Source organism: Rhinatrema bivittatum, chromosome 7, assembly GCF_901001135.1.
Source record: "Rhinatrema bivittatum chromosome 7, aRhiBiv1.1, whole genome shotgun sequence".
In the NCBI taxonomy this organism is placed as follows: Eukaryota; Metazoa; Chordata; class Amphibia; order Gymnophiona; family Rhinatrematidae; genus Rhinatrema; species Rhinatrema bivittatum.
The window spans coordinates 217,512,663-217,537,663 of NC_042621.1; the positions used below are offsets into that span (position 1 = coordinate 217,512,663).

General features: G+C 43.8%; 1 protein-coding gene across 4 annotated transcripts in view; it reads right to left on the reverse strand.

Moving 5' to 3' along the window:
* Window positions 1-17,717: 17,717 nt before the first annotated feature.
* Window positions 17,718-25,001, reverse strand: part of PANK1 (pantothenate kinase 1) — a 138,341-nt gene continuing 131,057 nt past the window's right edge. For all 4 annotated transcript variants that reach the window (XM_029609840.1, XM_029609844.1, XM_029609843.1 and 1 more), the window contains one exon: window positions 17,718-21,475. In XM_029609840.1, the coding sequence (XP_029465700.1) occupies window positions 21,416-21,475 (60 nt within the window). In that variant the 3' untranslated portion in view covers window positions 17,718-21,415. The remainder of the gene's footprint in view (window positions 21,476-25,001) is intronic.

Genomic DNA, 25,001 nt, shown 5'->3' on the forward strand with positions numbered 1-25,001 from the left:
CCCACTACCTCCATTACCTCTTCACACATCATATCTCGCCCCTGGTATCATCCTCTTCTTTCCTTCAAGTCCTGGACATCCAGGACGTGGGATACATGTCCGTTGATGAATGGATGCCCAAGTTTACTGGAGTTATTCGTTTACCTGCGCCTGTTGTCTTACACTCTCTTTTGCCTTATTCTTACTTGCAGTCGCAAGAGAAAAGAGATGAAGGCAAGAAAATAAATATAATCCATTGTTGAAATGCTAGAAATTGCACAGAAACCTTACAGGAAAGTCTACCACTGACAGCACTACCACAATAACGCCAGGGCTAGGTATGGCGCAAATGTTTACTCGTATAAACTCACTATGGACATACTTGTTTTGAGCGTTGCATTACTACATGTAATAGTTAATTGGCTTAAAAATACAATTTAAATGCGATTGGCGCTATTTGCTACACACCGGTTTACACATGCATTACGGATGCACTAATCCCTGTTAGGTATTGGGCACATGTTTAGTGCATTCAAAATGCGCGTCCAAGGCATGCACAGGGGCGCATTGGTTGTAGCGCTTGATATGGCATCGGCCCGTTTATGTCCTGTCACCTCAGGAGTTACTTAAATTGTAAGCTCTTTGAGGCAGGAACTTATTGTAACTGAATTCTAAAACTAAATAAAAGGCTGTAAACTGCCTTGAGCATTATTTGGAAAGCCTGGATAAAATCCAGGATAAAATTTTTAAAAGACCAGGTTGTTTTACTTATATTTAAAGTGATGGATGGGCCTGCTGTTCCCAATCTGGATCAAATGAAGAAGTGCTGCTCCAGATCAGGTTTGTTCTTCTGTCACTTTCTCCCTCTCTCTCACCCATTCAATCCTCTTTTCTTTTTTCTTTTTTTTTAACTCACACCCCTGTCCCTCTTGGTCATTTCTCTCACCCCCAGCTCCCCTTGCTCACTCGCCCCTCTCTGCTCCCAACCCTATCTTCCTCACACTCACACCCCTCTTTCTGGCTCCATTCATCACTGTCTCACTGCTCCACCTCCCCTTGTCTCATTACCAGTTCTCCTCATCCCAAAGGTGCACAGCACGGTTTACAGCCTTCTCCCTCAATTCATTATTTGCTCCCCCAGCCTCAGCGTACTTTCCCCATTCTCTTCTCACCTTCCTTCTTAACCCCTCCCTACTCTCCCCTTTGTGCCTGTCTCCTGTGTAATCCTCCCTGCATCCCACCAGCCCACAAGATCCACCCTTTCTTCATCAGGAAGAAAGCAGCCATAAGTTGCTGGTCACCCCATCTAAAAAAAAAAAAAGACATGGATATAGAAAAGGTATAGAGAAGGGTCACAAAAATGATTAAAGGGGATGGAAAAGCTCTCCTATGGAAAGAGACTGAACAGATTAGAAAAGAAATAACTGAGAAGAGATATAATTGAAATATATAAAACCATGACTAGGATGGAAAGGGTAAATAAGGAATGCTTATTTACCCTTGCAAATAACTCTAGGGGAAACTAGCAACCAGCAGATTTAAAACAAATTGTAGGAAGTACAATATTTTTTCACTTGGCGCACAGTCAACCTATGGAATTTGTTGCTGGAGAGAATGTGGTCAAGACAAGTGACATAGTGGTGTTAAAAGAGAATTGGACAAGTTCCTGAAGGTAAGCCCATAAACAATTATTAGCCAGGTAAAACTGGGAAAGCTAGAAATCGGGAGCAAGATACAAGAAATAGGGGATCTATTGGAGATCTGCCAGGTACTTGGGACCTGGACTGGCCCTGCTGACCCAGCCTGGCCCTTCTTGTGCAACACTAGGATATCCCCCACTGATTCCCCCAGGACCAGGCCAAGCCCTCCAAGCTTGGGTTACAGTTCTATCTATCTGGATGTGTGTATAGAAGCCTTCTCAGCTTATTAGGCAGAGCAGGCTCAGTTCAAGGCTAGGTCTGGCTCTCCCCCCCCCCCCATAAACCTAAAGCAGATAAAATACCAAAAAAGCAGCTGAGACTTGGGGAATGAGGCCTCCCATTATAAACAAACACTTTCCTCAAAACTCGATTCCATGGAATGCAAAAGGGAACAGTTGGTAAACTAATAAAAAAAAAAAAAGAAAAATATGCAAAGAGAGAGAACACAAAGGACCAGAAATTTAACAGAATGCCTTCCTCTGCAGCCACCTAAACCAGAGTAACTCCACCTCAGCATTTCTTAGGGAGGGAGTTCCAGAGGAACAGCACCATGCACAGAAAAGGTGATGTTCGAGTGCTGACCTATCAACAAGCCTTAAATGGTGGAACACAAGGCAAGAAGTTATTACTCTCACTCACACACCCCCCACCCCCCCAATGCCAGCTCCTATTCATTCTCACATCATTCTCTCCCCCACCCCAGGCATGCACACATTCCTTCTCACACACACACACCCACCCAGGCAGGCACCCATTCTTACACACAGAGACCCCAAGAAGGCACCCATTCATTCATTCATCCACACCCTAGCAGATACACATACACACCCACACACTCAGGCTCTCACTCCCCCCTGACATACACAAGCTCTCACCCTCCCACCGACACACACACACACACACACACACACACAAACATAAACAAAGGTCTCACAAATCCACACAACCTCTCACCTACACACAGGCTCTCACCCCCCTCCAAAACACACACAGGCAGTCACCCAGAAGCGCACACACACAAGCAGTCACCCACACATGCATAGGGTTTAGAGCTTTTTCTCAGCCACCAATAGAATGGGGTCCACTGTCAGCCATTGCGTCCTCTTCCGCTCAAAGAGCTAAAGCATCTGCAGCCTTTGCTTCTGCTGTCTGTGCAAGTGGTCAGAGTGGGGAGGGGAAATAGCAGCGTACATTTAAAAAAAAAAAAAATCCAGGGATCATGCACTGGTCTCCTCCCCTGACGTAAATGCACCTGCAGGAAGGCTTTGCTTCCTTGTGGCTCAAAGTGTGTTGCACTGTGAAAGCTGCATTCGAGGAAGGCTGTCGTACCCCTGGTAAATACCTTTGAAAATCGCCAGTTGTGGGAATCGTGAATCCTGCTGCCTCGGGTTAGGGATTGTGTTTTACCCCTGAGCAGATCGGGCAGGGGTGCGATTTTTCCCTGCCTGATGCGATGTTTGACTTTGGAGGCAGTGTGAGGTGGTGGCTGCGGTAGAAGTGTTTTGGAGGGGCACTTTTTGCTGCTCCAAAATTCTGCCGCCTGAGGCCGCCGCCTCACCCTGCCTCATGATAGAACCGCCCGACTCCCAATATTGACACCTGCACTCCTATGGATTGGGACTTCCATGCTTCAGACCAAGGTGGAGGGCAGAAAGGAAGTGCATCTGTCTCCCTGCTACTTCCTCTGCCTGCCCCTGTAGCCTCTGGGGTGGCTGTGGAATATCAAGACCATTGGAGTGCAGGGTGGACCAGAGAGCAGCTGCAGTGTCAAACAGCCAAGCTTCCGGCCTTTGGTCTTTCTTGAGGTGCAGTGGAGATAGGGGAGGGCTGCTGATTGAAGTTCTTGGAAAGAGGTATAGAGTAACTATTGGGGGGGGGGGGAAGGGGAGAGCAGGAGGAGAAAGAACACCAGCTGGGAGATAGAATGGTTATAAATAGGGATACTGGCTAGGACACAGAATACTGCTGGGAGGTTCTGGGAAAGGAACTGAAAGAAGGAATCCTGGTTAGGAAAAGAAATGAATGGAAGAGGGGCTAAAAATGGATCTGAGGGAGAGGAACTGAAAGACGGGCTGAGAGAAGGGCCACGGGAGAAGGGGATACAAGCTGAGAGTTAGGAAATGGGCTGTGATAAAAAGAGTTGCTGGGGTGAGGGGTTGCATTAGGCCAGGGGTTCTGCATACATATCTACCTCTCACATATTCATGGCAGATATCCTGAAACTTGCCTGGCTGGGTGTGCCCGGAGGACTGGGTTGAGAGCCATTGTATTAGGCAGAGAACGTAAAAGGGAGAGAGAGAGGTGAAGAAATCTGGAAAAGGAACTGTGTGGGACAGAGAAGAGGGGGGTTGATAGGAGAGATTAACCAGGAGAAGGCTGGAGGGAAGAGGCATGAAGGGGTAAGGAGCTGGGAAGGGGAGAGGAAGATGATACTTGCCCTTTACTTCCAGCCCTGCAGTCACCCTGGTAAATAAGAAATTTTACTGAAAGAAAGGGGGAGGAGAGTGTGGTGGTTTGTGATGCCATGGGCCGAAAAGTCTCTCAAAAATTGCTCCTTCATGGCAGCTCTGCTATTGAGAAAGTCTGTGGGCAGGGTTTGAAATGAAGGGGAGTGCAGTCCACCTTGTTCGCAAACAGAGAAAGAAAAACCCCAAAAACATTCCTCCTTTATTCTATCCTGCAGGATTGTATCCTGGAGTTTCCAAGCTGGGGTCAGGAAGCAACATATGCAGCCATCGAGATACCGGCTGCTGAGCTGCCAGGGCTCAGGGCATGCAGGTGGCAGTGGGTCTTCTACAGATGCTGCAGGCACGAGACCGGCTCTGGCCTGGAATTTGTGAGTGCATGGAAATGGCAGGAGGCAGGAGCAGTTCCAGGAGGAATAAGAAGCAGAGCAGGCTCAGCGGACATAGGGAGTGGAGCAAGCAGAGAGGCATTAAACCTCTCCTGCCCCCAGGTATAAAAAAAAAAAAAATCTAAGTATGTCCATGCACAAAGGGGAGAAATAAAAAAAGTGCAGAGGGAGTAAGCAGGGGAGGGGAAGAGAGGATAGAGAGAGGAGAAAAAGAGATGAGTAGAATGTGAGAGAAAGGGAGGGTTGAGAGCAGAGGCTTAGCAAGGGTCTCTTTGCCCAGGGGCCAATGCATTTGTGTTGCCCCCTCTCCCCGATCCTCCTTGTAGAAATTCTTAAGGGCAAGAAGGGTACATTAATAGAAACCCCAGAAAAGAAATGAACATAAGATCATAAGTTAAGTTACTGGGTCAGACTGAGGGTCCATCAAGCCCAGCATCCTGTTTCCAACAGTGTCCAATCCAGGATACAAGTACCTGGCAAGTAGGGATGTGAATCGTACGATATTTTCAAAGTCGTCAGAAATCGGGGGCTCCCCGAAACAGATAGGAAAACCCCACGAAATTGTTCGTTGGGTTCTCTTATTTTGGGGGAGGGTGGGAAAAACTGCACACCAAAACAATCTCTAAACCCACCCCGACCCTTTAAAACTGATCCCTTAGCTTCCCCCACCCTCCCAAACCCCCCCAAAACTTTTTACAAGTACCTGGTGGTCCAGTGGGAGTCCCGGGAGCGATCTCCCGCTCTCGAGCCGTCAGCTGCCACTAATCAAAATGGCGCCAATGGCCCTTTGCCCTTACCATGTGACAGGGTATCCGTGCCATTGGCCGGCCCCTGTCACATGGTAGGAGTAATGGACAGCCGGCGCCATCTTTAAAAATGGACCATGGGGGCAGTCATTTTAGCTGTATTAAACCTCGTATTAAACCTCGATTTAATTATCGAGAAGCTTTTTGGATATACATATTAGCATCATCATTCCCTAAGGGTATGAACGACAAGTTCAATTTAAACATTTTACTGTAGTCCAGCAATTGTGCTCGATTTATGGACAGTACACTATAATTGCTTTAAATTTCGCCAGCGCTTTACAGCTTACACTGTGGCTACACACCACCTTGGAGGACGTTCAGTGTTGTAACAGTTTCCATCAGGTCCGAGTATCTGATGGAGGAAGTTAAAAGCAGTTCTCTGTCAGGTAGGTTCTATCTAGTGATGTCATCAAAGATACGCCCCCTAATGTGAAGCAAGTGATGTCTATTAACACAGGTGAATTTAGAGGAGTTCCTTTGAATGGTTAGAGTGCTGATAGGTTTTTCAAAGTTTTGAGCCTTAGGATTGGTGCACAGGTACTTTCAAGCTGGATATTTAAATGGGATCAGTTTGCTTTTTAGGAAATCCATCCGTTGGTATGGAATGGAGAACAGCAAGTACAACGCAGTGAACAGGAAGAATAACGTCCACCAGATGTAAAGGAAATTTTTCTGCGAAGCAAGAATCCTGGAAGGTTGGCTACATCCAACACCAGATGCCCCTGAAGAAAGATGTATGTCAAACACGAACTTGTTTGTGTCGGGATTTTATTTCATCATCTAAAGCAACCAACAGACTCAAGAAGTCGTTAAGTACCTGCTTTAAATTGAACATTATTTTGAAGATCGTATTTGCCTTCCCAGCAAGTAAGGTAACATCTATTAAACCACAGATGTCATTGAATATTCATTGGGACTTTAATACTAATATACAGCAAAAAACTTTTTTACAAAAAATATGTTTTTGGAGGTGGTAGGAGGTTGATGATTATAACCAATAGTATATTGATGCTGGGACACATACACTATATATATGAAACCTTCCACTCCTCCTATAAAAATATTTTTCCTTTAGGGTTTTTTCAACATTCAGAAAATCAATAGATCCACAGGGTGTAGGTACATTGAGTAACAATTGAAATTATATAAAGAAAACTATTTGAGCAATTTATTTTCAAAAAAATATATTTTTTCACACAGCGACAGAGCAGTCTTCCTGCTCTTGATTTGTTCTAACTCAGTAGTTGGCCAGCAAAATGAATATTTCGGCACATCCAGGTAAACTCTAGCCAGCTTTTAAGTTAGGCAGCTAGAATTTAGCTGGATAAGTTAGGGGTGTTCCAGGGACATTGCTGGAAGGAGATAAATTAGCCAGCTAAGTTAAACCAGCTAACTCTTGTCAGGTCAAATTGCTGTCCTAAAGTTAGCTGACTATAGTTAGTCTGCTAACAAATTAAGATAGCCGGCTATATTTAATAGTGTGGCTGCACTATTGAATATGCCTCCAAAATTAGTCAGATAAGTTTAACTGGCTAACTTCGCTATCTGGACCATGTCTGAATATGGACCTCTAAAAAAAAATCTCATGCTGCTAATGCTGGTAGTAAGAGTGGCTATTTCCTAAGTCAACCTGACTAACAGCAGTTTATGGTCTTCTCTAAGAGCTTGTCCAAACCTTTTTTAAGCCCAGATAAGCTAACTGCCTTAACCACACCCACTGGCAATGAATTCCAGAGCTTAATTATGCATTGAGTGAAAAAAAAAAAACCTTTCTTCAATTTGTTTTAAATGTGCTACTTGCTAACTTCATAGTGTTCCTCCTATTCCTTGTATTATCTGAAAGAGTAAACAACCAATTTACATTAACCCCTTCTAGTTCTCTCATGATTTTATAGATCTCTATCATATCCCCCAACCCACCCCTGCCATCTCTTCTCCAAGCTAAACAGTCATAATCTCTTTAGCCTTTCCTCATTCAGGTTGTCTTTCTCTGTATCTTTTTTGAAATGCAGCGGCCAGAATTGAACACAGAACTCAAAGTGTGGACTCTTTATGGAGCAATAAAGAAGCATTATGAGATTCTCTGTTTTATTCACCATTCCCTTCCTAATAATTCCTAACATTGTTTGCTTTTTTGACCGCTGCAGCACACTGAGCTGACGATTTCAATGTATTGTCCACTATGACACCTAGATCTTTTTCCTGGGTGGTAACTCCTAAAATGAAACCTAACATCGTGTAACTACAGCAAGGGTTTCCCCTCCCCCCTATGTATCACCTTGCACTTGTCCACATTAAATTTCATCTGCCATTTGGTTGCCCAATCTTCCAATCTCACAAGGTCCTCCCGCAATTTATCTCTATCCGCCTGTGACATAAATACTCTGAATAATTTTGTATCATCTGCAAATTTGACCCCCTCACTTGTTCCCCTTTCAAGATCATTTATAAATACATTAAAAAGCACCAGGCCAAGTACAGATCCCTGAGGCACTCCACTGTTTACCTGTCTCCACTGAGAAAAATGACCATTTAATCCTATTCTCTTTTCCTGTCTTTAAACCAATTTGCAATCCACAAAAGTACATTGCCTCCTATCCCATGACTTTTTAATTGTTTTAGAAGCCTCTCACAGGGTACTTTGTCAAACTGACAAGACTGTTGTGAATAGTCTATAGGACAAAAGCTTCCCTGCCTGCAGACAGAATGCAAACATTGCCCCTTTCCTCCTTGGTACTGCAAGCAAACAAAAACATTCTCTGATAAAAAATAAGACCAAGAGTAGAGGACTGTGATGTTAAATTTATAAATTCTTCCAAAATTTCCAATTTTTCACTTAACATAGAAACATAGAAATGACAGCAGAAAAAAACCAATCGGCCCAACTAGTCTGCCCAGCAAGCTCCTATACTTATTTTTCCAGATACTTATCTGTTTCATCAACCACCAAATTCAGGGCCCTTGTTGGTAACTGATTCAAATTTCCTGCCATCCCCTGCCATTGATGCAGAGAGTAATGTTGGAGTTGCATCAAAGGTGAGCACAAGGCTTAATGGTTAAGGGTAGTAACCGCCGCATCAAGCAAGTTACACCGATGCTTGTTTACCCAGACTGCACAGATCAATGCCTTGTTAGATGTCTGAATGTAAATCCTCTCTTCCACATTTCCCCCTTCTGACCATTAGGAAAAAAAAGGAAAACCATTACATATTTGTCCTTTTTTCCAGACCTGCATTCATCACTACAGCTTTGTTACAGCACACTGCCTACCTCCTCACCAAATACAGAATATCTAGCCACAAATTAGAAAGAGAAACATGGAGTCAAAAGCTGAACTGGAAACCTCAAAAAGCCAGACTGCTTGCAATATATCACCAGAGAAATAATATAGAAATATTCAGATGCACATTTCCCAAAAATGACAGAGAAAATCAAAATCTCCCACTTCTCATTTTAAACAGAAGCAATGGCAGTCTCATTTTTCTACCTTCCCAGCGCTCCCCAGCCCCCTCTTCCCTCCCAGTCCCTGGCACTCTTCCCCCTCCAGCCTCCTCCCAGACCTCCCAGTTCCCAGCAGTCATGCTCCCCAGCCTCTCTTCCCTCCCAAACCTTCCAGCCACACTCATATGCAATACAATAATGCAAAAAACAGAATCACCACCATTCCTCATAAAACAAAATCAAGAAATATAAATCATAATAGAAACCATACTAATAAAAAAACCAATCTTTCAAAAACAGATGATGAATAAAGCATCTAATAATGATAAAAACAACTTTAAACATTTCCCAAAAGCAATAATATATTCAAAACAGCAGACATATCAAATAATGCCAGATAATTAAAACTAATAAGGATAATTAAAACTAATAAGGATAAAAAATGTTTCCCTCATCAAAACTGGGAATTTTGATTCCCAGTCACCCTGCATTTATCCTGGATTAGTGGAGGGGAGGTGGGATTGAGGGGGCAGGGGGAGCAAAAGAGGAGGAAACACAAACTTTCTCTTCTCTCTCTCATATACATGTTTATTCACACACATGCACTCTTCTGCCCTCAGACCCTCTTCCTCACTTCTTTTTCCTTCCCTTTCACTCACCTGTCACTTAATCCCCTTTTCCTTACTCTTATCTCACTTATCTCCCAGTCACTCACCCCCTCCCCTTCCCCCTCATTCACTCACTCAGTCTCCCTCACTTCCTTCCCTCCTGTCACTCAACACCCTTACTCACCACCCTCACCCCTTCCCTCACATACCCCCTTTCCTTTCAGTCAAACCTGCCATATGACTCACCTGTCTCCCTGCGGTCCTAGTCTTCTTCCTATTGACCAGGTGTGGGAAGCCTCATATACATATGTTCCTTCTCTCTTACATACACATGCTCACACACATGCACCTCTCATCTCATACGCACAAGCTCTCATACACATGCAAGCTCCCTCTCCCTCATACACATTCTCATACACACAGCTCGCTCTCTCTCTCATACACATAGGCTCACACACATGCATACTCCCTCTCTCTTATATACACACATGCTCACAGAAATGCCCCTCTCCCTCATACACACAGGCTCTCACACACATGCAAGCTCCATCTTTCTCATACACACAGGCTCTCACAAACATGCAAGCTCCATCTTTCTCATACACACAGGCTCTCACAAACATTCCCTCTCATAAGCATAGGCTCACACACATACACGCCCCCTCTCTCATACATGCTCTCACACGCACACTCCTCTCTCATACACGCACACATTCCATTTAGGTTCCTACACACAAACACACTAGTTAGGTTCCCATACACACATTCACCCACCCCAGTCAGGCTCCCACTCATACACGCCCCACTCAGGTTCCCATTCATTCTCACACACACACGCCCCAGTCAGGCTTTCATTCATTCTCACACACACACCATTGGAAGCAGATGGGGAGCCAGTTCTGCTGCTCTTTGTATGCCAGCTCCTATGCTATTCAAAGCTGATAAGGCTAGCACTTCATCTATACTGATGTCGTGCATTGCAAGATCAGCATAGAGCACATACTAGCTGCATATATTTGGGATATCGCATGCTGGCACAGTGTAGGAGCAGAAGAATGTGCTCCCCTAATTTCTTTGTCTGCCGGTGGGATAGGCTCCACCAGCAGTCTCTTCTTGCTGCAGACCTCTTCTTCTTGGCCACCGGTGGGGTGGGGTGGGATGGGGCCTCCTCATCTTCCAACGCCACCCCCCCCCCCACCAGTTTGCCAGGCCTTCCCACGTGCGATTACATCCGGGCCTGCTTCTGCAGCAGGGCCCAGAGTTTTCACAAGCTCCCAGCACTGAAAAAAAAAAATACAAAAATGATTCCCAGGTGCCCCTTACAGGCCGTTGCCTGGTGGGAAGAGAGACAGTAGTATGGATGGGCTGGGGGGGGGGAGGTTTAAGAGACTGGTAGGGATGAGCTGGGATTTGGGAGGAGAATGAATGATTTGTACAGTTTTTATATACCAGTGTTTAGTCCGAGGACCATCACGTCGGTTTACAGTCATACAATTTAAAACTTTATGGTACATAGATCAATACAATAAAATAAAACCATGGTGGTACTTTCAGTGCTTCCCTAGCTTTTATTTTGGCCCCATGAGTCTTCCCCATGTCCGCATAACCTGCTCCTCCCTGAACATTTAAATAAAGGACAGTCAGCCACACACACAACCCACTCTGCATTTTTTGTTCAGGGGAGGGGGAAGGGTTAGTTTTTGTTCAGTTCAGTATCTTCTACCGTTTTCAAAAGTTGGCTCCTATAATCATCCTTGCAGCTGTGTTCTGGATCATCTGTGGACTATGCAAAGCTTTTGCAGGAAGACCAAAAAAGACAAAGAAGCATCAAAGCATGGAAGAGTGTCTTAAGTTGAAAGGCAGTCAAAAATGGCTTTAGAACTCACAAGTGGAGATTAAACAGGACTTTTTGGATGACCAAGGTCAAACAATGGTGGTTCAGTGGTAGAATTCTTGCCTGCCACGCGGGAGATCTGGGTTCAATTCCCGGCCAATGCAGTGAAAGCTTCTAGGTGGAGGACTAGCCTAGTGGTTAGAGCAGTGGACTACGAAACAGGGGAAACCAGGGTCCAAATCCCACTGTCATTCTTTGTGACTTAGGGTAACTCACTTTACCTCTGTTGTCTGAGGTACAAAATTTGGCAGTAGAAGAGGACCGGAAGGTTCATCTGCATACTTCTCCCAGAGGTCACAGCGAGCGATCCAGGGTTTGAACGCCACAGCCCAGCGTCCAGAGATCCCAAACCCTTTGCAGTAATAATACGAGATTTCAATTACCCCAATACTGACTGGGTAAATGTAACATCAGGACATGCAAGAGCCAAAGTTCCTGAATGGAATAAACGACTGCTTCATTGAGCAATTGGTTCAGGAACCAAGGAGAGAGGGAACTATTTTAGATTTAATTCTAAGTGGAACGCAGGATTTGGTGAGAGACGTAACAGTGGTGGGGCCACTTAGCAATAGTGACCATAACATGATCAAGTTTAAATTAATAAGGGAAACAATAAGTAAATCTACAGCTCTAACACTAAATTTTCGAAAGGGAAACTTTGATAAAATGAGGAAAATAGAAAAAAAAACTGAAAGGTGCAGCTGCAAAGGTTAAAAGTGTTCAGCAGGCTTGGACATTTTTTAAAAATACAATCTTAGATGCACAGTCCAGATGTAGCCCACGCATTAAGAAAGGTGGAAGGAAGGCAAAACGATTTCCAGGATGGTTAAAAGGCGAGGTGAAAGAGGCTATTTTATATAAAAAAAAATCCCTCAAAAACTGGAAGATCCATCTGAAGAAAATAGGAAAAAGGAGGAGAGAATTAGAAATGAAGTTGGCCATAGAGGCAAAAACTCATAATAAAAACTTTAAATATATCAGATGCACGAAAACTGTGAGGGATTCAGTTAGACCCTTAGATGACCAAGGAGTTAAAGGGGCTGTTAGGAAAGATAAGGCCATTGCAGAAAGACTAAATGAATTCTTTGTTTCTGTGTTTACTAATTAAGATGTTGGGGAGATACCAGTTCCCATGATTTTCAAGGGTAATGAGTCAGATGTGGGGTGTGAGAGAGAGCAGGGGGGAGGGGGATGAGAGAGAGAGAGCAGGGGGATGTGATAGAGAACAGAGGGTGTGAGAGAGAGCTTGAGTGTGGGTGCCAGAAAGAAGGAGCCTATATGAGGAGATTGTGAAGGATTATATGAGAGAGAGATTGGGAGCTGGTGTGTATGAAAAAAGGGGAACGTGTGTATGTGAGGTGCCAGCCTGTGTGAAGGGATTGTGTATGTGTGAGAGCACCTGTGTGAAGGGGTGCGTGAGAGAGACATAGGTAGCCTGTGTGAGGGTGTATGCGTGAGAGGTGTGGGTGTATATGCAAGAGAGAGGGACCCTTATGAGGGGATGTGTGTGTGCGAGAGAGTGAGGGAGCCTGTATGAAGGTGTGTGTATGTGCACTAGAGAGAGGGAGCATGTGTGTGAGAGAGGGAGGGACAGAGGGAGTCTGTGTTAGGGGCAGTACTGAGAATGGGGTCAAACTCTGGGACTGGCAATAGAGTGGAAGGGGTTGAGCCTAGAGGTGGAGGGGAGAAATATTGCCTGAGAGGGCAAAGTGGCCAGAGGAGAAGGGAGAGCGAGTGGAAGGGACACCCTTACAGTGAATTTCTAAGTAATAGCTTTCTGTATTAATTTAAAATGTTATTACTTAAAGACTGTCATGTCATGCAGAATTTTAAGTTTTTGTGTGCAGAATTTTAAATCTTTTTGCACAGAATTCCCCCAGGAGTAGGCCATGCCTGCCAGTTCGCACAATTGAGCACTGTTAGTGATCAGCCAGTGTGCACTGTTAGAGAGCAACCACTTTTGTCTCAAATGAGCAAGCACTCCCAGGACTACATCAGTGCAACACACAAAGGACTGAAACACCTTTTGTCTGGGGAACAGTGAGACCAAGAAACTGTGAGTAAGCAGACTCTGCCTGTTGTACTACTGTTCCTGCCTGAGCCCTCCTTTGTTACATGCCACCACTGAACCCACTGCCTCAGGGGAAGGAAAGGGAAAAGAACCCCAAAGTGTAACGATATGAACAATCTGTCCCTGGGATTCATTATGCCACTATAAAAAAAAAAAAAAAAGCATCCAGCCATGGGGGAAAAGGGGCGGGGGGATGATAGTGAGTGGTTGCAGCTGCACTGCACACTTTTGCCCCCCCATAGCGCCAATGAAATAGCTGTAGCTATTTCCGGTGCTACTGCGGGCTATAATGTGCGATACATTATCATCCGCAATGCTACCAGCCCCTTATTCACTTACCCCCGCCCAAATCCCACCCAAGCTCCTCCCCTTTTCTTCATTTAAAATCACGATGTGATACTTATCCATAGTGCCCTAATGCATGAGATAACAGCCCATTGCGATTTGATGAATGACCCTGTGAATTTTTATTGTGAAAGTAACTGAACACTTCATTAGAGATCATGTATGGACCAAAAATATCAGTGTGTATTACAAACTAAAGGCAAGAGAGGTGTATATAAAAAACCCCACATTATTAATTTGCATATAAGATTAAATGCTTGTAAATACTACATACCACAGATGAGACAGAAATGTACTTAATCTATTATAAGAGTATACAAAAGACCAGTAAAGTGCTTATAAAACTAGTTACGAATTGGCCAATACTTCCCTCTAGTGGAAAAAATTAAAGTTTGATTAATCAGACAAAGTCATCATATGTATGGCACACTTTCCCCAATATCAAATATGGCAAGTCATTAACTTATTTATTTATGGCTTTTTTTTATATCGACTTTCTAGATACAAATCAAATCGGTTTACATAGAACAAAGCTTTTAACAGTAACAGAGTCAAATCCAAAATTATATGAGACGGAAATTAGTAGAAGCATAAAGTTACATTATAACTTAATGCAGAAAGTTCTCCATCGAAAAAGCATTAACTTCAAAAGTAGCGATTGACTGAACAGATTATATAATTAATATAATTGTAACAATTGCCTTATCAATTGTAGGGTAAACAGGTTTGTCTGTATGCAATGAAAAGAATATAAAGCCACTTCTTACTTTCGTAATCAATGATATAAGAAAAGGCACCAAAAATTATTTTTTCAAATATATGACACAAAGTTGTAGCTATATAATATAAAGTTTCCAAAAATAAATCAATGAAATTATATAAAATTAACAGCAAACATATATCTCTCAATGCAAATCTCGACTGGGGTAGTTGCGTCCCTGGCCATCGCCAGGCAGGCACGTGATACCACTGCGCAACAAGCAGCGATCTGTAGGGTCATAGCTGATACATCGTAAGACTGCTTGAAGATGGATTCCTGCAGTCTTTGGCATCCTTGAGGGAAGCTCCACCCTCGACTGGTATGGTGGTGCGCTTTGTGGTGGCGCAGACCAAGGCGTTAACCTTGGGAAACCTCAGGAGTTCCTTCGCTGCGGGGTCCAAGGGGTAGAGAGCTTCTAGGGCTCGACCTCCCTTGAAGGTGGCCTCTGGGGCGTCCCATTCCAGGTCGATCAGTTGTTGTACGGCCTGTAGCATAGGGAAATGGTGTGAGGTTTGGCGGAGCCCAGCCAGGAAGGGGCTCGCCTTGGACTCTACTGTGTTGCATGTGTCTGGCATGGCCAATGCCTTCAGACTCGTGGCTACGAGATCTGATAATTCATCTTTTGGGAAGAAGCGCATCATGGTGCGATGTGGTTCCATTCCTGGAGGGAGTTCCCCTTCTTCCAGGGGTTCTGGTTCCTCCTCCGAATCATCTGTGTCCCCTAAGGGGAGGTATTTGTCCAGGGGCGGCTCCATCTGGTGGAGGCCGGGAGGGCCCTGAGAGGTTCTGGGCAACTGGTGGGGGTTGTGGTTGTGCCACTGGTGGTCCTGTCTGTGCGTGGATGTAGGATTGTAGTTCCTCGAAGAATCCCGTCCAGGTGAAGTTGCCTGAGACCGCATTGGGTCCGGCGGCGCTCCCCGAGGGCTCCCACTGTGGGAGGGCAGATTCGGGAATAGAGAGGTCCAGGGTAGTCTTGCTGGTAGACCCGGAGTCCTCTACAGGCTGAGGGGGACCTTGTCTCGGCTCCCCCTGAGCTTCTTCGCACAACAGGCACAGGGCAGAGGTCACCTTGGGCTGTGCCATTCTCAGGTGGCATACTGGGCAGAGGACTGGGCCTTTAGCTGTCTTGGACAGCAGTGCCATGATTTGCGCATGTATCTTGTACAGGTGTGCGTGCCAAGAGGTCTGGTTATGTGTTCCGGGTGCGCCTACGTTGTGCGCCTAGGAACGGACGATGTGCATGTGGCTGTGCGCACATGCCTAGTTGTGCGCTCAGTACCCTTTGAGCGCATCGCTGTGCGCATGGCGCATATGTGCATGGTGCTGTGCGCACAAGTATTTTATGCGCCCGGCTCAGTTGTGCAGACAAGCGGCGACTAAGGGGGGGGGGAGAAATGGCGCCGTTGACCATGTGGGCAAGATGGCGGCCCCCCCCCCCCTCTGGAGGATCTCCACGTGGAAGGACCCTCGAGCCGGATCGGGGTCTAGCCCAGATGAGGCTGCTCAACCCAATTAGACAGACGCCGGAGGGAAGATCTGTGCGGTTATCCGAGCCTCGGAGACCAGAGACTTAGAGAGAAGTTTTCTACCTTACCTTGTTTCGGCGCTTCCCGGTCTCTGGCTGCGGGGGGAGAGGGGAATACCTTCACCGCCGTGCTCAGTCTTGCACCTGCTGCCTCTCAGTCGCTCCCTTTTCAGGGGGCTAAGTCCATGCCGGGTCGGCAACGGAGAGAGGCTGCCTCTCAGCCGCTCCCTTCACAGGGGGCTAAGTCCACGCCGGGACCAAGGCTTACCCCTGAGGGATCTCGGAAATCATCTCAGGAAATCTCGACTGGGGGAGGGACCCTTAGGTATCACCGCAGGAGAGCGGGGCTCGTCTGTAGGTAAGATTCTCTCTCTTTCTTTCTTTGAATTTGGAGTTTGGTTTTCGGAAGCTGTGCAAGCGTGTGTGAAGTCCTGAACTGCTATGGAGATGGAAAAAAATGAGGAACAGAGCCTCATGCAGGGGTATATGTAGTGCTGACGTCAGACTGAAATCTGACTCAGTCTCCAACTGCTATCAGGAGCTCACTATACCCATTGGTCCTGAGTCCATCTGCTACACGCTAGGAAATTTCCTAATTTTGTGACAGCTTCTGAGGACTGGGATGTAGAACTTCCTTCCTTGATCCCCAACGGACCAATATCAGGAGAAGGATGACCATGCTTCAGAAATTGCTCTTCAGCAGGGTCCATCAGGTATACCAGATTTAGATATGACTGTAGTATTTAGAAGGAAAATATATGCAAACTTCAGAATAAATTAACATTGGTTGAGGACACACCAATCATTTCAACATAGTGAACTTCAAGGAGGGCCATGCTGAATTACAATTTTTATACAAATTGACAGTCTACAATGTGGTAGTTACCTACAAATGTACAGCACTGTGAAATTTAACTTGTTTGGCATAATTACCTATCAGACACTTTGAACTTAGTAGTCCATGCTGTTTTAGTGTTACTAATTTTCACACCACTTATCTGGTTTCAATGACTCGTCATTTCAATTGACTGTTTGACAATGCTAAACATCATATAGCGATTTCTAACAATCTTATCTTCATATTCTTTCAGTACATTTTCATTCCTCTCCCCAACTCTGCTGCTTCTATAGTGAAGAAACTTATTTCAGTTAGAAATATTTCTTGCCAGAAAAAATTAGACAGTATACAAGACATCAAATGTTTCTTTACTTTAAATTCTTTCAACCATACAGAAGAAATAAGTAAAAAAAAAACCAACAAAATGTAGTGGTGAGCGACATTACAATTCCAATAGGGAAATTTGTCCGAAGAATACATAGTATGATGTTAGAGGGCTTGAGCTGAGCAAAGATACAGATGGATGGACCTACAGCTGACACTGAAATGAAAATGACAATCAGTAAGCCAACAACTCAATGGTCATTCATAAATACCAGCAAACACATTTATAAGTTCAATTATAATTTATTTTTAATTTAGTATTTCAATACAGATAATCCATTTGGTTTACAGAATCTACTTACATTAGGGTGGGGTTTCACTTAAATAAAATGTGGCAAGAGTAATAGGTCTGCCATTCCAGTGAGTGCAGATACTTCCCACTGAACTTTCACAGATGTACTGACATCTCAGGGAGGAAGAGCAATGCTTTGTACCATAATACCTCCCGCTCCGTGGCACACAGTGACACTGCCTGCGGCCACCTGCAGCTTTGGAATACATGCAGTTGCTTTTTTTTTTAATTGTACATTGCTTTGAATTACAAGTTGTAAGATAGCAATTCATTAAATTAATAAACTAAACTAGCTGAAAAAGGCAGCAAAAAGGTTATGTTGAAGGCAAAACCTGACTTGATATTGAAATTGCCGGAAAAGCACCGGCCCCTCCTCCTTCATTACACCCCACCCCCACCATCACCTTCTAAACAAACACCGCCCTCCTCAAAACCTTGACTTGCAGGAATTAAGAAAACAACAAAATTACACCAAATCAGATGTGATGTTGAAAATTTTCCAGAGACTGAAATAACTGCCATGGATACTTGCAAATACTCCCCCAATCGCTCAAATCCATTCACTGGGTTTTGCTTTTTTTTGCAACAAAATGTTTCTCTGAATGCTCCTTAGCATTTTTAAATGAAAAATGGGAGCTAGATGATATGGGGGGGGGGGAAAGGGGGCAGAACAACCTAAACCTGTGAATTATCTTCTACAGCAATCTTCAGTGCTCTGCCACCTACGCCAGTGAACTATTATTGGGCAAAACTGAAAAAAATGCTAAAAGCCCTCTGGCAGAAGTTTGGACCAGCCGGGCAGAGAGCACTTACCTGCATCTCTGAAAACATCCAGGATTATTAGGTTTAGACTGTTTTCTCAAATCGGTACGGTACTACACCAGAGGAGTGTACCAGTCCGGTTCCACATTATTTTCTTGCAGCCCATCTTTCTCTTTCTATGAGGCTGTTCAACTCATGCAAGCACAAACTGTACTGGGTAACTAAAGCCTAGCGAGACCCTAACATTAAATGAATGATCTGTAAATGTAAGCACTGAAAACAGAACTTGGTGGTTTCATTGACAATACATTAGCATTTCTTGCTGAAGATAACATTATTTTTTATGTTATGGTATCAATGACACTAAGACAGTATCGGTTTCTTGGAGCCTACCCAATCGAGCTTACAAAAACAATGCTATCTCTGAGGCAAATTTACATGGTCTTGAAGTCAAAAACTGCAGTAAGGGACGTCATTAATACAGGTTGTAAAAGTGGGTTCAGTTTTACTTTCAGAAGATAAGCACACCTGGTTAAGATTTAAATAAAATCTCCACATTGCTTCGTTTTAACCATGCATTCATAAATATATGTCAGTGCTAAACCTTAAAATGTCCATGATCATTGCACAAGATTTTGATGATTAGCAGCTGTCATGTAGTATTTGAATTATTATCGCTCAATGAGCACATTGTACTGACACTGTTCTTGTATGCTCACATTGGAGCTCTTCTAAAATAATTCACATATACAGTATTTGTACTCCAACAAACAGCTGGATAAAAAGAATACAGATATATAAATACATATAAAAAGATTAGTTGGAAATATGGATTAAAAGATAACACCTGTGGGAGGGAATGACAGTGAGTGGTTTGGATTAGGAAAACAAGACACTGCTACAGAATGGAAACCACAACATCTTAAAAATACATTGGTTTTAAAAGAAAAGAATAATATGGAAAACATCAAAAGTTTTAAGGCTTTTAAATACTTTATAGACAGAACACCCAAGCTTTATGCCAACCGAAAATAAGCCAAGGCTTTGATTAGTAACATTTCTGCTGACACACAGGCATTTCAAAATGAGAACCGCGTTGAAAGCAGAGAAGTGCCTCCAAGAACACGCCTTGAAAGATGACAGAGATTTGGAGGTGCATGTAAAAACAGGGGGGTTCTGAACATGCATGCGAAGCTGAGCACTGCTTATGCCGTTCGGGAAGGAATCGTTGCTTTAGCTGAACAATGCAGCATGCATCCATTCGGCTTTCAGCTTGAACAATGTTTTCTTAAAACCTTAGCTGCTTTTGTGGGGATAAGAATTGTCCTTATTGTTAATAAGGTGTTCTAAATTATAAAAACACTACAATGCAGGGAAAGAAGTCGCACTATTCAGCCTGTCCACCTGATTGAACATTTCAAGCCAGCATCTTTTCTCTAAAAACACAGAAAGTTCGTGCAATGGGCCATTCCAAAGCAATAGCTCTACAGGAATATTGTTTTAATTAAAGTCTCCCTTCATGCTTAACTGAACACTCCTTTTTCCTGTGGTAGAAAATAAAGAGTGGGGGAGAGGTAAAAAAGTATCTACAAAAGGGAAATTTTAAAAGTCACTACCTACAATTATTTTTATTTATTTTTTTCAAATCTCCATGACACCCCTTGGTCCTGATTTTTGTATAAATAAAGCTGATCTTTACAGTGGAAGGATGCGTACCGTATGGCTATTTTGGCTGCATGTGGTTTGAGTGCAAACTAACTCCTAGCAGAACAATAACCTGGAGAACAGTCCTAGCCAGCCCCCCCCCCCCCCCCCATCCTCTACATTCAGGGGAGATTGTCTTTTAGGCTCCCATGGGTACAGAGACTCTCAATCACCAGAGGACAATGATTTCACACATTATGGGTCTATCAGTGATTGGTAAAATTACTAAAATTAGAACTCTTTTTTCTTTCAAAGCCAAATAGATTGTGAGAGGGGCTAATGCTTGAGAAGATTAGAGTAAAACAAGGGTTCTCAACCCAGTCCTCAGTATAAACCTAGCCAGTCAGGTTTTCAGGATATCCACAATGAATATGCATGAGATACATTTGCATACAGTGGAGGCAGTGCACACAATCTATCTAATGCATATCCTCAAAACCTCATTGGCTACGTGTGTCCTGAGGACTGGGCTCATGGATCAGAGAGAAAAAACTGCTTATTGGTTCTTCATTCTTGATCTCCCATCTTGCTCATGAACCAAAAGTCCTCCTGCATAGACTAACATACTCTGACGTAGGGCTGAAACCACTCTTATATGTTCCAGTGTTAGACACCATTTCTGTAGTGCAGATCTGCTGTACAGTAACTCTGATTAAGGGAGCTCCACTCTTAACCGTGGTAGCACTTCAGTCTTAAATTTACAGTTTGTAAGTAGTCATCGAAAGGAAAATTTGTCATGAACAGATATTAGTGCACAAGCCCGAGATGCCCAAATTTCACACACATTCGTGTTTTTAAAAGGCATCAACTGAGTTGGCAAAATCTGCATTAGCCGCCATTCTTACATTAGCACGGTCTGCCAAATAATTCTGCCAAATACTGGCTCATGCTTTCAAAAGAACGGTATTCCTTTTTAAAGATACATCATTTTGCAGGGCACTTTTGTCATTTCTTTTTCTAAATAAAAGAAAGGCATTAAAACAAAAGATGTACTTAGCATTCACAGTAAACCTGCTACCTTTGCTGTTTCACCTGAAGCAAGGAGCAATTTACCTAGCGTCAACATTTTTTTTTCTATTACATAGATTACAACTCATTAGGAGAAATAAAATAAAGGTTTCTTACATTTAGGTCCTATTTAAACAATATCCAGCTTTTTTTTTTTTTTTTAAACCGTTACATAAAATCAGTAAAGTATTTTTGGCCATTTTGCACATTTATGTTTTAAAAAAATACAATATACTGAAAAAAAGTCTATTCCCAGTCTGAATTTGGATGTATGACCACAAATCTCATATGCTGACATTCAGCTAAAAGGAATCTCTTTTTTTTTTTTTTTTTTTTTTAAGATTTTGCAGATACAATGGCTTCATTTCCAGGATACCAGAGGCCTCCATTCATTCCAGGAACAGCAGCAGCCTCAGAGAGCGTACATCCTCAAAATATCCTTCATTGATCATCATTCATTTTAAGTAACTCCAGCAGGGCTCCAACTGCTCCAAAATAACCCTAAAAATAAGATACTTTGTTTTTTTATAATGTAGATTTTTGCTGATTACCCCCATCACCCTGAGTACAGATTATAAATTCCAGATGTAATTTCTCCCATTTTATGTCTATAGGAACAATGTGTGGTACCTTTGGTTCAATCATGAATGGCTTCTGATGAAATTGTATTTATAGAAGACAAGGGCAACCAGCCAATTACGTAGGCCTTGGCAAAACAGACTGCACTGCATATATAGGCAAAACAGAACCAGAAACATTTTTTTTTTAACTTGTAATTACAGTACTGATTCAAATACAGATAATCGGAACTGGAATGCTACTCTCACAGGGCCAAACTTTCCACTTCACTGCTTCAGTCAGAGGGAGGAAGGAACTTCAGAAACAAGTCAAAGATTAATAAGGGGTTGGGGAGTAGAGCATGGCCCTCTAGAGGGGCAGACATGCCCCTTGCCAGCACCAACATCAGAGGCAGAATATCCCCAACCCCCAGGGTGCCTCAGAAATTGGGTGGGGGGATGGGCTGGGAGGATACAAGTGGAGATAAGAAAATGGGAGCTAAGAACTGAGAGGCAATGTGAAGACCTTGGAGGGCTAGGGAAGGCATGAGAAGTGGAAGAAAGGGACCTAGGGATGAACTGAGAGACAGAAGAAAGATATGGATCTGTGAAAGCGGTACAAAGACAGAAATGGAGCTGAGAATGCAGTGCAAGAGAAGTAACACAAGGCTGAGTGGGGGTAAGAGAGAAGAAAGGGGTTGGAGGTAGGAGAGGAGCAATAGAGAAGGAGCTAGGCTGATGACGGAATGAGACGTAATGGAAGTTGCTGAAGGCTAGTAAAGTGGATGAATACAGAGGATGGAAAATGAGGGAATAGGAAGCTGGGGAAGGAGTGAAACAATGGCAAAACAAGAGGGAGATGAAAAGCTAGTAGATAGATGAGAGGAGAAAAATGGGAGATGGAGGACTGGAGCATAAGAGAAGGGGTGAAACCTTGGTATGAGTGGACAGAGAGAAGAAAAAGGGAAAAAGGATAAAAGGGAAATATCACTGAGATGTAGGGAAGAAGTAAAGACAGGAAGAGAAGAAATGGAAAATGGCAAAGAGAACTTAGAAAAAGAGTTCTGAGAAGACAGAAAAGTGAAAAGCAGAAGTAAGAAATTGAGATCAACACAATTAGAAAAATGTTTCTCTAAACAAAAGTAGAGAAAAGCTTTTTGTTTTGAGTTTAGTGATTGTAATATGTCAGCTTTGGGAATGTACATCTTTTATATCTTTGTAGTTTGCTCAGTATAGGAGAACATTAATTTCTGTTTTTATTTCTGCAGTATTGCCAGTGGAGGATTTAGGATTTTGGCACCCCTAGGTATTGTTAGTGCTGTTGCCCTGTTCTTTCCCCCAAGGTTGGATAACAAGAAGCAGAAGGTGTAAGGCACAGTCCCCTAGTTTTCTGCGGCAGTTCAGGGGTAGATCCTATGGCAGAAATTTAAAAAATCTGAAACAAATTGGTAAACATTTCCATCTTTTATATTATATTATTAAAAATAAAGTATTTTTACACTATATTACTATCATTTATTTTATTTGTATTGGGTGAAGAAACATGATCTCAAGTTTCAATACAGGGAGCAGACCTCAGAGATGGGGAGAGGAAGGGAAGAGATTCAGGAATGGGGTGAGGAGAAAAGGGGAGGAGTGTGAGAAGGAAAGAACTAGGGATGGGGAAGATGGGAGACAGGGAAGATTAGGAACCTTGGATGGGGAAGAGGAGGAAGAGAGGGAGATTCTTGAATTGAGGAAGGAGAGGAGAGAGTAGGAAGAGGTGGGGAGTGGGTTTCAGGATCTGGGGAGAAGGAAGGAAAGGAGGTTCCAGGATCTGGGAGAGAGAAACCAAGATCAAGGGAAGAAGGATTTGAATTGCAGTAGGTGGGGAAGTGAGGAGGGAGATGTCCCTGCATACTTCGGTTCTGCTTGCATGCCCTCTCTAACATCCTACCCAATGTGACATACACACAAACACTGCCCCTGCCATTGTTCCCCTATCTCTCTCTCACACACACACATTCACCCCCAGTCAATCCCCCTCATCTCCCAGACTCTCTTTCCCACCCTTCAATGATCTCTGCTCAGCCTCTCCTTGCACCTTGGCTGGAGGTGATGTCTTTCAGGATGCTTCTCAAAATCTGGGGTCATCTTCATCTCTTTGACATCTTCTGGTGTCTACTGGTGGTAGATAGGATCTGGCTGGAGAAATGGCTTGCGTCCCAAAAATTCTTATTTTATAGAGGTGTGTTCCATAGACTAGACTGTCTTTTAGTTTATTGGTTACTATTTAGATGGTTTGAGTGCAATGCCTTGTTGACTTCTTTGCGATTTGTGAGCCTGGATGGAGGGACATCTTGACCACTTCATAATGATTGGTGGGCTCTTAGTACCAGGGTGAAGTGTTCATTACCTTGGGTCCCATATCTGTTTCTGTTATTCCAGACTTGGAATTTATGGCCCCCTGTCATAGAGCACAAGTGGTCTATGGCTGGCTGGAGCACATAATTACAGTCTGGGCTCCAGTTTTCCTCCTGCACAACTTTTATTCTGTACACGTCAAAACAGAATTCAAGAATGCTTTCCTTGCAGTATGTCAACAAAACACATTAGTAGGTCAGTTATGTTTAAGGAGCCTGCCTTTTCCTTCTCCCCAGGGCCTCTTCCTCCTCCCCTCTGAGCCTACACTTTATTCCTGTTCAGAGGAGACACCCTGCACCCAGAATGCCCTATGTTAAGGTGGACTGGGCCCAGATTGCTGGGACAGGTCCATTAAAGTGCTCTGAGGGTTTCTATAGGGTACTCTGTCACATACCCTCCCCCCCTCCCCCCTCCCAGTGCTACCCAATTGAGCAACTGCTCCTACTGGGGCTATGACCCACTGTAAAACTCTTGCCCTTGGGTCTTCTCTCAATCCAGGACAACCACTTTCCCAATCTCACTCCTACCTGTTTTAGGATATGGGATTCCCAACCTTGGAATGTCCAGCAATTTACCCGCTGGGAATTACCTGTACCAAAGGTAGCTTTTTCTACTGAGGTACCCCTCTCCCAAACTTCAGTGTTTTTATGAGGCTTTCTTACAGTCCCCCAAGCCCATTTGGTTCTCTGGGCAACCTACCCTGGTTAGCCCCAGAGTCCCATTCCCCAGAATGTCCATTTCCCCAGCCTCTACTGCCATCTTAACCTCTCCGGGCTGGATTCTCAGGTACTCCATTTTCTCACAGTTTCTGGCTTCCTTTGTCTCTTTCTCTTGCTGATGGGTAGTGGGACACTTTTTCCCAACTTCTCCATCTACTGGACCTCTGGGGCTCCAGACCTCTACCACCGCCTCAGTATTGACCTCTTGTTCAGGCTCAATCCCTTCGGCTTCCTGGGTTGCACTGCCCTCAATGAGTGGGATAGTCATATTAGAAGGGTGCTGCTCTCCTGTTCCTAACATTGCATAGGGCTCCTGTCCTTCTTGCTTTAGTTCTACTATCTGTTCCA